Genomic DNA, 16,873 nt, shown 5'->3' with positions numbered 1-16,873 from the left:
ATGCTGTCGGATTTTCCTGTGTTGACAGCTCCGTTAAATAGCCATACTGGAAGCGCTGTAGTTTTACTACCATATAGCCTACTACAAATATGAAAAGTAAAATACAAGAATAACATTTTAAGTAACTTGATGTCTTAAGTAATTGATGTCTTAAACAAATAAACAGGCCTGATTTTTGTTTTAATTGTCAGAATCTATCCTACATGACGAATAAAAACAAAATCACAAACATGATGCAAGTAGTCTACCTAATTTAGGCTATAGCCTATTTTAATGAATAAATAATTCAATAGTAAAATAATTGTATGCTGTTAATTAATATATACAGTAATTAAAAAAAATTCAAACAAATGAGGAAATTAAAGTGGGTTGAATCCGGAGCTCTAAAATAATTTTAGAATGGTCATCTGAAGCTAAAAGCGGCATCCACAACTGAAGGCACGCCGCCCGCACTCCTTTGTTGACGGTTGCTGTAGACCAGTGTTTCTCAACCTCTCCTGCAGGGACCCCCTGACAGGACATGTTTTTGTTTTAACCCTGAAATGGCACACCTGATTCAATTAATTAAAGGCTCAAACGCTTAATGTGTAGTTGACTAATTGAATCAGGTGTGCCATTTCAGGGTTAAAACAAAAACATGTCCTGTCAGGGGGTCCCTGCAGGAGAGGTTGAGAAACACTGCTGTAGACCATTTAAAAATGTTAAATAGCTAACAAAATAACATGTTTAGCTTAGCATACAACTGCACCTGTCTCTGACTCTCTGCAATTTTTATAGTTATTTTCAAATATTAGCCTCTTTGCACAAACTCTCATTAGGTAAAGTGAATTTACGTTCTTTAATTTCGCTCTGGAACCTGACTAAACGAAAAAATATTTTTGCTAAGAACGAACCGAAAAAGTGGGAAATCTTCCCAGGGCACATCACATACTCTCTTGTATTTATTTTGAATAAGCAATTACTTTGCAACTGCTAAAAAAGCATTTTCTATATAGTATATAAATGTGTGTAGTATGAATGTAATCTGGAAATAATACATTTGCCATGTTGTCATTATCATGTGACCAACCAGCCAAGTTGTGCTGTTTCACTGCCATTCACAAATCCGTGGCCTCATGGGATAGTAAAGTCTCCATTATGTGTGAACTTCTGTATCTTGCTGGAAGTAGATCATCTAGGTAATTATTGCCTACTCTTTAATGAGTAGTCTACAGTGAACTTTAGTCAAAAACTGTATTTTGCCTATATATAGTAGGTAAGTACGCGATTTCGGATGCAGCCCTTGTCTGTAGTCCTGCCATTACTTCCGTAATGTAACTACGTCACCCTACATTTGCATAATGCCACCTCTTGCGAATTTGGCTTGCCCTCAAACAAAAGTAGTTGTAAGGCCATGAAAGTTTATCACTATATTGAGGAACTATTTTTTTCACTGCAAGGGCAAAACATCATTACATGGACTTCCAAAGACTAGACCAGACTGGGATAGTGAGAAAGAAAAAAATAATGAATAGTGACTAATTGAATATTATAATTACTATTGGATTACATATTAAATAGAAAAGTATTAGCAACTAAATATAGATAGGATACAAAAGGGCTAAAGGTTCCAGGGTGTAAAAGGCTCCATTGATTTTATTTTCCTCTTAACCACTAGATGGCACAAAAACTTGCAGCAGCACTTTCCAAACAATCAGATGCATGTGGAAATTTGGCTGATCCTTGACATGATCACGGGAAGCAGTGCAAAGTTGATTCTGTGTTAATTTGATCTAATATTAGATGTTTTTAAAATGTTTAAAATTATTCAATATATTTTGAGACAAAGGACTTCTTAATGATTTTCAGTTTTATTCAAGCTTAAAGCAAGTTTTTCAACAACGGCAGAATATGTAAAAGGCGCCCCTGCTGTCGGGTCTAAAGGCACAATTATTAATCTAATAAATTGCTGGCTGACTTTTCCATTTGTTGACCTTACATGGTTAGATTCAGATTTTAAATATTATATATTAAATTGGGTGTTCACCTTTACTAATCACCATATTTATAATGAAACCATATTTAAAAATGTGATATTAACATCATTTAACAAAATATGATTTAATGCTACTACTGTAAATCTATATTAAATTGTGCCATCTCATTTAATGCTTTCAGAACCTTTACTTTTAAAAATAATTATGTATTTTTAAATTTTATTTTTTAATTAACATTTTAATGACAGTATTTATAGAACAAAACTGAATTATTTTATCAAAATAAACAGAAAATAGTGCAAACTTTGCTAACTTCATTTTAAACAAGTATTAACTTATTTTAGTTTAAGCATATATTTGTATAAATGTGTGATTTATGATTTATTTTCACACAAAATCTGTTGCTCTATAAATGTTCAATACAATCCCCCCCCCCCCCCCTGCAATCATGCACTATGGGAATAGTAAAAAGCACATTTCTTCTTAAGGTGTGCCTTTAGCCCCGTTGTACCCTACTAGTTGTTAATATGGCTTGCCATATTATTCGTCGTCTGCGCAGCCAATCCAACAAGGGAAGTGCATAGTGCGAAGTCAAATTCAAATTAGACAGAACTGAAATGAGAAATGTCAAGGTGTACTAATAATTAATGTGTTTACATTTTCTTGTTTTAAAAATAAAGTAAATACATACTTGTTTGAAATCCCACGAAAATTTTTATTTTATACTACAAGTTTCACTTCAGCAAGTCAGAGACTTGGGAGTTTCTCCCCTCTTGATGTTCTCCTGCATTTTGAATTGATAGCCGTTTCTATCTCTTTAAGAAACAAGGACCTACTTTGAAAGAAAAAAAACTACATCAGATCGTTCTGACACGGTGTGTGCATTTTTTTTAAGAGATTGAATGACCAGTATCATAATATTCTTTAAAATGGACGCCGCATGTATTTACTAAAATTTCACGCAAGTGATCAACCCATGAAAGGGTAATCCCCTGCACGCACTGGGAATCTCCCACGAACAAGGAAGTTTATTTCCAACAACAGTGAAAGAATAACTTCTTCGAGAGAAATTACGCTTTGACTCTACTTGGTTAAACATTTTTTTTGTAATTAACAGTTTGTTATTTGTAGCTTATTAGTATACATCCTATGTGAGAGTTGTGGTCAACGAGACGAGTGTTTACAACTTCACAAGTAATAACTACGTCGCAGGGATGGCCCATAGGTGGTGTCGTCATCGTAAGCTGTGGCGCTATTACTTGGTTGCAACATGAATACCTACACTGCATGTAAAGAATATATGTCCCGTTTTCTCTTTAAAATAATCGTTGTCATGAACAAGAACGTTTTAGGAAAAGTGGAAAAAAAAGGACAGGAGCCACTTGGGGTTTTGTGAATTTTATGTTCTCAAATGTAAAGAAGGCAGTTTACATTACATACAAAAATACCCTTTCAAATACAACTTTTGCCCTACAAAAGAATATGACAAGTAGATTTTTTTTTAAATTGTCCTAAAGGTAACAGGAAGATTCAAACTGAGCGATGAAATGAATGTCTAGAAAAAAAAGATGTTAAACTGCAATACCTGTGATATAAAAAATTATAATGGTACAAATAAATAAAATGTTAAGAAACCCCAAAATGAATAGTAAGCCTAGGTTCTCTGTACACCCCAACAGGGCAGGGGCAGTAGGTTGTGGAAAGGATGGGGGATGAAGGAGGAAAAATGGAATATAAATGGAAAGAGGGCAGAAATCTTATTTAGTCTCTGTTCTGAATGTTCAAGAGACACTGCCATTCAGACCTCCATGGGAGGCGCAGGGGGTGACGCCCTAGACGCAGGAAATTACAATCATGCACATGCACACGCAAAACCAACATGGACTTGTTTATCATTTAGCAAACTCACAGTAAAAGCACAAACCTGCTTTGAAATGTAGGCCCTACAAACCCAAACCTCAGATCTAATACGGTTATTTTGTTCTGAGCTGATAACGAAACTATGGAGTGGCAGCAGCGTTTGTTACCGGTAATGGGAGTCATGGTTTTGAGTTACTAATGCTGGTCCAAATACACACTCACACACATACGCACCCCACACAAAAGGTCCTCCCAGATACTGTACCAGAATCAATACAGCCATTACAAAAAGACTGCAAGGAAAACCTTTGGACAAACAAAGAATCTCATTTACAGCGACAAACAGGACAATTTTTTTTCCAACTTTTTTTGTTAATAAAAACTACATTAAGGTGGCATAGAAAGACTAACATTGATTTTTAAAGTTATTTACAAACTACTCTACTGTACAAGTGGTTTCAAAAGCTCAAATAGATGTCTAAGCAAGCATTCGGAGGGGGGGGGGGGGGGGGGGGGATAAATCAATACTTTACACCAACTCTTTAACAAGCAGGAAGACCAGCCAAATATCAGTAGCAGTTTAAAAGCAGCACTGCTGTTACACGGGTGTGGTTCCACTCTTTAAGGGAAAACCCGTGTAGACAAATGCTCTAGAAAAGGGGAAAAATAGTTTAAAGGGCAAACCCAAGAGTGGCAGCAACAGCAACAATTCACGTCACCTGTAGATAGCTCACTGTTATCGGTTAAGGGTGAGCCTGATTGAATTTTTAATCACACGGAGGTTGCTTGTGGGGATTGGGGAAGATGCATCCGGAAGCTCTTTACTGGGTAGTCTCTGAAAACATAAGACTATTAAATTAATTTCAATTTTGACATTAAATAATGAAAATAATTGCATGTCAATTACCTGTGATCTTGATGTATCGATTGTTGGTATTGGCATAGGTTTGGTTTCTGCAAGACCCTCCTGTGACAAATAGGGGGGCGGAGTCAGGATTTTTTTTTTTGCACAAACATTGCATTAGGTCTCATTGTGTTGATGCAAGAAAACAGTTTCAGTGAAATGATCCAATTGTGGTGTACACCTGTGGTTAATGCAATAAACATGAAGAAAAAAATATATATATACACACTCACCACTGTTTGCCCATCATCACCATCCAAGCCATTGCTAGTTGGAGGGTTCGGTTCTTTAAACGCAGAGTCATCAGAAAACACCTGAAGCATATCATTCACATATTAAGGCATGCTTGAAGTTAAGACTAGATAGGATTTTTCCATTTTTATTAGTGTTCCTCAGAAATGAAGAGGTTGACCATTCATAATGGATTTCTTTTTGTGTGTGTGCGCTTTTGAATGGTATACGAAAAAGCAAATAAAGAGCTTTGTGAAACCTCTGTGTCTTTGTGCCTCTTAGGTGGATCCTCCAGAGATGGAGAGTGAGGTCTCTTTGGTGCTCCATTGACACTGTTGGGCAGGTCTGTTGGGCTAGGGGAGGAAGAGGTAATGCGTGGTATCACACTGCGGCCCACCACTGTAGGAATGGTGTTGCCAGCGGGAGGTGTTGGAGGCTTGGCAACTGGAGTGGCGATGTGCTCTGAAAAGAAAAACGTACTAAATGAGTGGAATCAGAATGAATTGCAACTTACAAAAACACTAACAAATGTGTTTCCCCATTAGAAAAACAGGAACTAGTCAATGACAGAAGATATAATGGCCCTTACTGGAGCCGATGACTGGAATTGACATTCCCTGTTCTGGTTTTGGAGGCGACAATTCTGATGCTGGTGGGCTGTCCATGAATACAAGGACTGGATGACTGGGTAGGCTGATACTACTGAAAAAAAGAGGGAGATAAAAGATACAGATACTTATACAGAAATAGAAGGTTAAAAAATTACTGTCAATGTTGAAAAATTAGGTAATTGTAAATAAGTAAATTTTATGTAACAGCATTTTGACACTTCGGCCAACTCATATTTTTGCATTTCTTGTGCTTGAGAATGAGGCCATAAAATTAGCTTGACCACAAAAAAACTGCAATTTGTGACATTTATTATTTGTGCACTGAAGCAAGAGAAGAAAAAAATCTCGTTTTCTCTTCCAACCCCTAGATCTCTTAAAAGCCTGCTTAAAGTCATGTTTGATACAATCAATTTAAAATTGCCCGCTCAGCCCCTTGGGCAGGTATTTGAGATTCACTTAAACTCCCAATCTTTCAGGAATCCCTTAGAATTCTTTGGTGTAAACCAGATAAATCAGTTACAATAAATCACAAGTATTTGATCACAATCAGTGACACTACCTGTCTTCAGGTGTGGAGACTGGTTGGCATGGTTGGCTGACTGGTGTAGGCGAGCTGAATGGGGTGCCGATGTCTGTGTCCCTGGAGCTGTCCAGCTGACTGCTATCCAGGGAGCAGCGCTTCGACCCACCACCATTTGAGCTTCGGTTTATATCTCCCAAACTCTGCCAAGAGATAGAGATAGGTTACAGATATAGCTATACAGATTTAGAGACCAAGAGCATTGATCATTAATGTAAACACTAGAAGACTATGTGGTTTTACCTTCTTCTTCCTCTGCACAAGTTCAGGTGGCAGGTAATGATGCAACTGTTTCTTCTTCACATGTGTGGCCTCAATAGTCATGCCATCCTTTAGCATGTTGATGTTGCTGGCCTGCCTATAAACTACAACGGAAATCCAGCTTTTAGACATTAAAAGACCCCACGTTTTCTCTACACCAAAAATAACCAGTAACTTTAACAGGACAATGGAGGAAAACAGAATGCACAGACGGAGCAGCTTACCAGTATCGGTGAAAGACTGGATGTCATAGGTCAAGTCAATATTCACACAGTCAGAATTGTCCAGTTTTTTGAAGCTGATTCCAATAAACCACATGGAAACAAATTCATTCCTGTGAAAAAACAGCATGCAAATGTATAAACATTTTTAATTTCTCTTTATTAGTCCCTATATAGAGGCCATTAGATATCAGCAAAATAAATATTGGCATTATAAAATGGTGATTAAAGTTGGTTGTATGAAGCAGAAGCTGAAACCCTGAGAACATATATAAAATTAAAATAATAATCGGAGCAAATCCAATAGTGTCCTCGCATCATCTGTCCTCTTGCCTTAATGAACAAAACATTAGCCTCGTGTTTTTTATGACAGGATGACAATACGATAGATAAAGTACAATAGAAATGTCAACTGGTATAGATTTTGCCATACTGTCTGCACCATGATAGATATAAATCTGTGCAGGACTGCTTTGCATTTACAGGAATCATTACCTTATGTTTAATGAGATTTTGTCTTTTACATAGGCACTTTGTATGATAAAATCATAATTTGCGTCCAACAAGTTCCAGAAAAAAAAAAATACATTAAATACATTTCACTTGTAAAAGATTTCTTTCTATTATGCAAAAATGGTACCACGTTTATTTGAAATGCAGAGTATTTTCACTATGAATTAATATAAAATGTAAACCCGACAAAGAAAACAAAAACAATCAAACATTATATTGTGACATAAAATTACTCATACCTAGACAATTTGTTGGACCTATCTATGACTTACTCATTGCGGTTCTCTTTTGAACCGGGAAAAGACTGTGGGTTGACATGAGCAAGGGTGATGTACTCATTGCGCTCCAAATTTCCAACCAACACTCTTATCTTTGATTCCACCAGTCCAATCCTGTGGAGGCCAGAACATCATTATTTGAAGAGTCTGTGGTTCCAGAAACAGAACCCAATGAACTGATTTCAGAATGTAGATCGTGAATTTGAGTTTAAGTGTAGCCTTTTCTATTATTAGTATGCTGTTTAAGTGGAATGAAAACATTTTAGTACAAACCCATACAAGCAAGTCAAACTCTAATACTTTTTTGGGGGTTGGGAGGTAAATTTGAGATCTCTGACAAATATTACTAAGTCCAATTAAAATGAGAACAATTTTTGCAGACACAAAAAAAGCAGCACCAAGAAATTAATTTTACCACTCTAGATGGTTTTCTTCAGTGGATGCACTGGCAGTAAGGACAATGTAATGCCTGCAACAAAAAAACCAACATTAAGTTCAAACTTTACTGGAATTGATCTCTGATATGACACTAAGGATAACCACTTACTTGTACTTCTGGAAAAAGTTGGGAGGTTCAAACAACTTGGACCAGTCGGCTTTACCCAGAAGAATTTCATCTGTAACAGTGAGACCTTAAAACAGAAAAATTAGAAACATGAGCAATGGTCAAGGGGGATGGCCAGTATCTGACCTGCTTTGACTTAAATGACATACCATTCTTGAACTCTTCACTCATGATGGTGCGTGTGGAAGTAGACACGTTGTAGGTAGAGTTCTGTTGTGGGTATGCAGGCGTGATGATTGGCATCAGGTGATACCTGTCTGATGGATTCACCTTAAAGTAAAACAACAGATGGTAGAGTGAAATCAGAAAAGTTTCATAAAGCCTAGAAAAACTGTATACGATGAACATAATACTAACCCGCGGATCCCAGACTGGGAGATTCAAATTGCTGTCTTCAGGTTGTTTTAAAAGCACAGGGTTTGGCCATTCCCTGATGAAGTAAAAATTTGACGAAAAATTAAAAAAGAATATGCAGTGAAGAGATGAGAGGGGGGGGAAAGCAATGGACATTCCATGACTACAGGATATGGACTAGACATTAATAGTACACAATACGTGAAGTTTCAGTTCCACCATATGAACCACATGTGCTGTGACCTCACCATTTAGAGAAGACCAGAAAGAACTTGTGCACAAGTGTGGCGGCAACAGCATTTGGGTAGAGCTGACATGTTCTGGCCACCAGCATAGCCCAGGACACTCCACCCAGAAAGCCTAGCATGTTGGAATATATTCCACGGCCTAAAAAAAAAAAAAAAAAAAAAAATCAGTGAATTGCATTCTTAGCAAAGCCAAGATTTAGAATAAAAGACATCAGAAACTAGTGGTTAACACGTTAAGACACATTGAGCTGTGGTGCTCATGAGTGTGAAGCAATTTCATTTCCCTCTTCGATTTCACCCTTTTCTCCCCATCATTTCTGTTCTCCTATACTCGATCAATAATAATAATAAAAAGTCTCAAAAGGCAATGAAAAAAAATATTCACACTTACGTTTGGCCCACAATTTAATCGCTCTCAATGTTAATCTGAAATTCTCTTTATTAGGGACCAAATATAGGATCTCATCCGTAACACGGCAACCTGCAAAATGTACATAAAAAGTAAATCTATGAAATAGAGAAATTAAGACTGTACATGTGACATTAAAACATAAATTCTTGAAGGTTATTACCATTTAGACTGCGAATGCATCTGATGTCCAAGTTTCTGAGGAGGGAGTCTCCTCTTAGGTCCAGGTTATCAGGAATGGACTGTAGGGCGAGCCTGGCAAACAGCAGATCAATCTGAGGGGGTAAAGACAAAAAGTAAATAAATAAATATCATGCAGGCTTATATCATAAACAATTCGTCATCAGATGCTTTACCTCAATGCCATCAAACTTGAATTTGATCACTGGCACAAAAGCATCCTCCACAGCCTAAACAGGAATTATACACAAGATAAAGTCACTCTTAAAACAAAGCAGTGGCAGAAATTCTGAGTAATGGAAAAGGTATTCACCCGTAGATCCTTAATCTCATCATGCCGTTTTAGTTTTTCGAAGAAAGATGAAAAAAAGTCAGTTCTTTCAACATGACGTGGGGCAACACACAAAGCATCTATATCAGCACCTAAAGAAAAAAAAACATATTGATATGCAAAGGGTACATATTCCTCTTTATAACTTAAAAGATCTGCAACCTTAAGGTAAGAAAGACTTTTAAGAATGTTCTGCTGCTTTACTGTACAGGAAAGCTCATCAAATGTACCTTTAGTGTGCACTCCCAGCCTATATGACCCAAAAGTAAAGATTTTGCCACCAACATTCGCTACTGCTGACGGTGGAAGATTCTGTGAGGCAAAAGAGACTATTTAGAAAAGCAACTTGTAATTCTTGATAAAAAAAAAAGTTAAAAAAAAAAGTTAAAAAAAAAAAGTAACTTCTTGACATAACAGGTAGGGATGGGAATTGATAAGAATTTAACGATTCCGATTCCATTATCGATATTGCTAATCGATTCGATTCCTTATAGATTCTCTTATTGATTCTCATTGGGTGAGGGAATAAGTACAAATGTGTTTGTTTGTATTAACTCGCTTTAATATCTGATCAGAAGACACAGCACAGAGTATTAGTGGTTTGAACCTACACTGGTCTCATGGTTCGGTTCGATTACGATTATCATGTCATCGATTCAGTTCAATTCGATATCTCGAAGCATCGCGGTGCACTGCATCCAATTTTCAATTTTACTTCAAAAGTGATGTGTGCGTGCGCATGCGTGTGTGTGTGTGTGTGTTCGCCTGTTCGGGAAGTCGCAGTGACAGAAACAGTGACATTCCAGTTAAAGTTTCATGGGACTAAAGTCTGTTTATGCCATTAAGAAAATGAAATTCTGTCAAATCAATTTTGTTTTAAAGAAATGTTCATTTAAAAGCAGCGCTCATTCATCATTGTATAATGTTACCCTGAGACGCGCGCTTCCGTCAACGAGTCCGTTGTTGAAGACGATCATCCATTTATAATCACGCGTAACACAGAATACTTGTAATTTGACCATCGGGTGCGGATACCTAAATCAGATAACATTAGGGCGGGTGGGAGGGTTGGGCGGTATTTCGGTAATATCGTATACCGCGGGGTCTTAAAATAGCAACGTATCAGTTTCATTACCGTCATTACCGGCACTTATATATAATATATAAATATAATTTATTCAATGCCTAAAAATGCTTATGTAGTTGTCATCAAGTGACAGTGTGGAGGAGAAAGAGAGAGAGGCGGTAAATACTGACGAGGCAATTTGTAAATGTTGCAATAAAAAAGGTGACAGCGAGAGATGGAAACACCTCTAACCTAATGTCGCATCTCCGAAACAACCACCCACTCACTGCTGCGAGGATGCATTTTGCCCCGAGTTCATTAAATAAGCGCATTAGTTTATATTTGTTAAAATATTATAATGTTATTTTTTTTACGTTGATAATGAAAACTGAACAGCACGAGTAAGATGGGATGCATCGGGAGTCAGACATTGACCACTTAATTGATTTTCACTTTGTAAAAGGCCTTTCTTTAAAGTGAATTTTGTTTTGTATAAATTGTATCTTAATTTTAATACTTTTTTTATCAACCAATAATAAATAAGAATCAAATATAGCAGACAACATAATCATGACATGATCGTGCGCTGGTGCGCCGCGGTCACTTGCATTGAAATCTCATCATAAAGCTTGAAATTTCATTAAACGAAACAATTCAAAACGAAAAGAAATAGGCCACTCGCTGATTATTTAATCCATGATGTGCATTTCTCTCTATGCGCGTTCATACGGAAATGGCGATCATCAAATTAAACGAAACTATTCCAAACGAAAAGAAATAGGCTAGCCTACTCTCTGATTATGTAATCCATGATGTGCATTTCTCTCTATCGTTCACTATGGAGATGGCGATTCATCAATTTCTTTAAACGAAACAATTCAAAAGGAAAAGAAATATAGGCAGCATACTCTCTGATTAATCCATGATGTGCATTTCTCTCTATAGGCGCGTTCACTACGGAGATATCAATAGTCAATTTCTTTAAACGAAACAATTCAAAACGAAAAGAAAAAGGCTGGCCTATACCTTCTGATTATGTAATCCATGATTTGCATTTCTCTATATGCGCGTTCAATAGGAGATGGCGATCGTCAACTTAATCTTTGCAGCACTGACAGAAAAGTTGTATTAATAAAAAATCAATGGACGTGTGTCACCGGATTTACAAATGCACTTCTTGCTTGTTAATTTAATTTAAATTAATTAATAAAATGAATACAATTGTCATAATTAAAATAATTAAATATTATCAACTGTCCTATTTTTGCTCATTTATAAATAGTATTTATATCTACCACCCCCTCAGCACCTGGGTTAAATAATTATTTGGCACCACCATATTATAACGGCCCACGTATTAGAAATAGTCGAGTCTAAATAGGGCTACGGCTCATATTATATTTAATGCCGTCAGCCGGGATCAGACACAACGTGCACGGGTTGGCCTTGATTTTTTTTTTTTTTTTTGCCCGATCTGGTATTCAGTTTCTGAACGGTGTAGGCACAAGCCAACAGTTTGGTGACGCTGTCTGAGCCTTATGTCATAATTTTTAATTAGTCACGGTAATACCGTATACCCCGGTAAAATAGGGAGGAGGTTTGACGGTATCAAAATTTGGATACCGCCCAAGCCTAGATGATTTGTTTTTGGCTGCGGATCTGGGTAATATTGGAGCTCATGCTTACTCTAAAGCAGTCAGACTCTGCAGGCGTTATAACAGCTCGAGTGAACACGGCTAACGTGGTATTTCAAGTTAGTGGTATTACCTCCTGCATATTCTATTTGTTCGTGACATGAGCGCACATGCACTGTCTCTTCTCCAGGTCGTGCTTACCAGGTTGTTCATAAAAGCATAAATGTGCCCAGATGTAGGCTTTTAAAGTAGTTGGAGCATTTTTAATTACTCACACTCGCGTCAAATTAATTGCATGCTGTGTGGCCAAATGTTTCTGCATATTGGAGGTAGTTCCCTTTGACGAAATTGAAATTTTACAAGTGTTGCAAGTGACTGTATTGTCGTCTTTTCGCGTGAAATATAACCAAAACAACGTAGCGCGTGTGTGACGTCATGACACATTTGCAACGAGCGGAACCGATAAGAGGAATCGTTAAGCAAGCATGCTAACGGTTCCAAGGAATCGGTTCACTGGGCACCGGTTCTGAAGAAGAACCGGTTCTCGAATTCCCATCCTTAATAACAGGTGATGTGACGATGACGTAACAGGCCAAGAGACCTGTAGTATTATTTACCTTTGTTTCACTGATTTCTGAAATCCACTCCTTAACAAATGAATTCAGCTTCCCAAGAACTGCAAGCCTGTACAGACACAAACACATCTCTCTTAGTCATTACAAACATAGAAGACACTCTGACAAAAAATAGTTTGTAGAAGGTAAATTATACACCTAAAACTATTAAAAGTCTATGGATTTTTGCTTAACCAGCAACAAAAACCATGTAAAAATTGTTAGAAGTTCATGAGTTTAGTTAAATATGCAAAAAAAAAAAAATATTTATTTGAATTGGGTGCATGCAAAAATCTGTTACATGAGCGTTTTGCACAATTTCTTATTGTCTCATTTTAAGCAAGTAAAGTGAGCTAGGGTATGGCAAGATTGCAATAATTTTTCTAATTTTATGCTTTTATGTAAGATAGAGCACCACTGTCATGAGAAATCAGGTCTTGTGTCTTGAAATCGGGTCTCAGGACTCCAATAGGTACTTTCTTTAGAGCCTGCTTACAATTCCCACAAAATCATGTTTTGTATGATATGTTTGAACTACATTTTAATGAAAATAGCATACAGAATAGCATACAGATACACAATTAGCCTGACAGCGTAGCTTATACACTACGCATTTGCACATACATACTCTACATGTATTTACAATAAGTAATTATGTAAAATGTTCAAATATTCCAGTTATTAAAAGAAAAATCTAAATATATATAGAATTTAATTGTTTTATTATGCACTAGATGGCAAGCAATTACATACATATTTTAAATTGTATTTTCCACCAAGGAACAAATCTCCAAGACAAAGACACTCAATAATATTTTATAATATTTTCAGGGTCAGTGCTGGTCCCATGATTATCAAGTGGTTACTGCTATGTCACAGTGACTCCTAAGCCAAGCACACACACCACATAACTGGAGGCGGCCACTCTGCGTTTTAATTCCAGGGCACTCAAAAACGTACTATAGGATTGACTAAATGTTGGAGGGTGAAACCTCAAAAATGACAACCTTCAAGGGGCAATTCAATGCTGGCAAAACAGGATTTTAATAAAACTTGGCTTTCTATGGGGTACTAAATCTTAATTTTTTTTAAACTGTCCTACATGACTTGAGAGAATGGCTATGCCCTACAAAAAAGTAGAGTTACTTAAACAAATATAATGTACTGGGCTTGTTGCCTTTCCAAAACATACAAAAATGCTGAAGTATGATCTGTAGTTTTAACAAATATTTCCATCCATCCAACGGACTTAGCTGACAAATAAACAGGGATATCTGGATGAAAGTAACATGGAGAGAGAGTACGCACTGTCATTTAAGGACTAGAAAGTGTTGATTGGTGTACTGTGCCCAAATATTCATATAGTTTTCAATGACAAAAATAATAATAAAAAGTTGTCATCATACTTTCAAAAACAGTAACCAATAAAGAACATTTTGCATACAGATAGCTCCAGATATGTTGACTGTAAAGATCCTTCAAAGGTTTGTGTTGGTACTTTCATCAAAGACACTAGACAGATAGCAACAAACATGTGGCAGTCTCTAACCACTGAAAAGTTACATAAATGAAAGCCCTCACCTGTGATTGAGTTCATCTTCACCCTCAAACACTCCAAATGGTTTCATAGCCTCAGTGAGCTTTTGAGTGTAGATATGGTCTATCTCTCTGGGAAAGGCCAGGCTGATTGAAGATGTGATGCCATAATGTTTCCGAGGCTGCTGCCCGCCAAGCGTACTGTCACCAGTCCTGCAAATGAAGACACAATCATGACAATAATAATAATAATAATAATAATAATAAAAGGTTCATTCTGCACTGTAGAGACATTACATATTAATATTATTAACAAATCAAATAGTATTGAGCAAAAAAGCTTTACAAAAATTAAGGGGTGCTCTAAACATATCATGACAGTACAAAATAGTAATATATAAATATTCATGTTCACACACACATAGACCTATATATTATGTGTATATGCTTAACTTTATAAACAATGGCAGATCATATTGTACATTCAAATAAGCTTCGTTTCATGAAACGTAAACAAGCATTGAAAGAACCGTGCATTGCCCAATCCATGTTTGTGTAAACAAAGACAAGATTACTTGACAAACACCACCAAAATACTTTGTTTAAATGCAACGGACTAAAGCATGCGTGTATTTACCACTGTCATGTAATAATTTATTAAATTAAAAACACACAATCGGGCCGTTTATCAGCTGCAATCTACATTCTCTCACCGTTATCTTAATAAACTGGCTAAACTAGCCTAGCATGGCATTTTTTTAAATCAACAACTAACCCGTTAACTCTACTAAAATCCCTTTGGGACATGGAACACTTACGTTGACATCTCTTTCATGACCTTGCGTATAAATATCCACTTATTTTCAGAACAAACGCGCAGAAAACATGTAAACTCAGCCAGCAGCAGCCCCGTCTCAATTTATAACAATAGTTGTTGCTCCAATATGGCGCCCACCGGACAGACATCTCCCGACATGCTCTGCGGCCTGACACTAGCAGATGAATGTTTTCAAATATCAATCACGATTTTATTGGACTACACTGAGCAGAGCAGCATGCGAGACGACTAATAAATAGTATTTTTTCTATATTATTGAAGAAAATCTGCACTCTCTGTTAAAACGTAGGAATCCTGTAGAGATCGGGGCTTGTTGTTATTCGGTTGGATATATCTCAGAATAGGTTTATTTTGAAAGTGAAATCATAGACATGTAAAAAAAAAAGCGTACACATTTTCTCAGTCACTGGCCTTGACAAAAAAAGTATTTGAATACATGATGGCCATTTGTGACAACGTGCCCCTCGCTATCTGGCAGCATCACGTGACCAAACAATCTGCGTAAGTAGTAGCTACAACAGACTGCATGACAAGTTTGGTCCTTTTTCAACATAAAATGAGGGATTATCGACACTGAGCTATTTTTTCGACAGTACTGATGGATGAAAGTGATGTAGTTGAACAAAAAACAAACGACATTAAAAAGCTTCTCAAGAACTAGCCTACATCAATATTCTTCTGTGGAAAAAAACACAGGGTCTCCTATATTGCTGGTATTGAACATTTGTAAAAAAATTACTTCTTATTGTTTATAATTCTTGTCTACCCGTATATTACACTGACAGGGATACATTTTCATCTGTTAAATCAGATGTCTGTGATTTTGGAGGCATGTAACGGCCTGGTAACTTTATTTAGATATTTATTCTTAACCCCTAGTAAAGGGAATCCATTTATTTACGAAAAATTTGGACATTCATTCAGGGTTATAATGGGCTGTATCTTCTCCATTTGTTGAAGCGTGAGTAATAGTTCCAGTTTAATACGAGCTTTGGCATATTGTGATTGAATCGATTAGACACAAGCGAGGCTTTGGCAAAATAATTTGTGCCGTGCGTAATCGCATATTTACAGCACCCTCTAGTGGCTCAATGGCAGTGGTGGGGCGTGATGACGTCCAGCAGCTCTCCAATGAAAACCAGAACAGGAAATGTTGCGTGAGAGTTATTTTACTATGCCCAATACTGTTTTGTTGTGGTATATGGTGTTGTAGTAAATTCTTTCTTTTTTTTGTAGGGTTGTCACCATAATATCAGCCTGCACACATGTGTGTATCGATGCAAAAGGCCATTTTCACATAGAATCACACGTTTGCTGTATTCTATTTCACTTTATTGTGCAAGAAAAAATTACACCATTCTCGACTTGATGATAGATAGATAGATATAGATAGATAGTCGTAACCCCCCCCCCCCAAACAAATCTTTTAAATAATAATTTAAGGCAATAATTTATTTTATTTAGCCTAATATTACAAAGTTTTATACATGATCATGTTACAAATTCACAATGACTCTGTTCCAGTGACTTGAAGAATAAAATTACTCGATCGTTAAAAATGAATGAGGGCTATATTTATACTGGATCTTGTATTAAAGGTGTATAAAAGCCGCACAGCTTTAATCAAGTTTTCTGCTGAGCGTTCACGTTGACATTCTCAAAT

At 36.7% G+C, this 16,873-nt stretch overlaps 1 protein-coding gene across 6 annotated transcripts; it reads right to left on the bottom strand.

The window, feature by feature from the left end:
- Positions 1-3,358: 3,358 nt before the first annotated feature.
- On the bottom strand, positions 3,359-15,349 carry papolg (poly(A) polymerase gamma). 6 transcript variants are annotated; one of them, XM_077236989.1, is made up of 23 exons: positions 15,191-15,349; positions 14,418-14,585; positions 12,840-12,906; positions 9,753-9,834; positions 9,505-9,614; positions 9,368-9,421; positions 9,175-9,286; positions 8,994-9,083; positions 8,603-8,741; positions 8,358-8,430; positions 8,150-8,270; positions 7,983-8,067; positions 7,851-7,904; positions 7,430-7,549; positions 6,648-6,757; positions 6,406-6,527; positions 6,142-6,305; positions 5,561-5,673; positions 5,231-5,433; positions 4,974-5,054; positions 4,744-4,803; positions 4,571-4,671; positions 3,359-4,486 (listed from the first exon to the last, which is right to left on the bottom strand). In XM_077236989.1, exons 1-22 carry the CDS (start codon positions 15,205-15,207, stop codon positions 4,573-4,575), a joined length of 2,244 nt encoding a protein of 747 aa, XP_077093104.1. In that variant the 5' UTR covers positions 15,208-15,349; the 3' UTR covers positions 3,359-4,486; positions 4,571-4,572. The 6 variants fall into 6 exon arrangements, with proteins under 6 accessions (XP_077093104.1, XP_077093102.1, XP_077093105.1 ...); XM_077236988.1 differs by having other exon boundaries at positions 4,360-4,486; positions 4,556-4,671; XM_077236987.1 differs by having other exon boundaries at positions 3,359-4,671.
- Positions 15,350-16,873: the final 1,524 nt, after the last annotated feature.

This window comes from Siphateles boraxobius, unplaced genomic scaffold (assembly GCF_051911475.1).
Source record: "Siphateles boraxobius isolate OS27281-9 unplaced genomic scaffold, OSU_SipBor_1 20, whole genome shotgun sequence".
Classification (NCBI taxonomy): Eukaryota; Metazoa; Chordata; class Actinopteri; order Cypriniformes; family Leuciscidae; genus Siphateles; species Siphateles boraxobius.
Note: the sequence above shows the minus strand (reverse complement) of the source record. Positions and strands in the feature narration are given on the sequence as shown.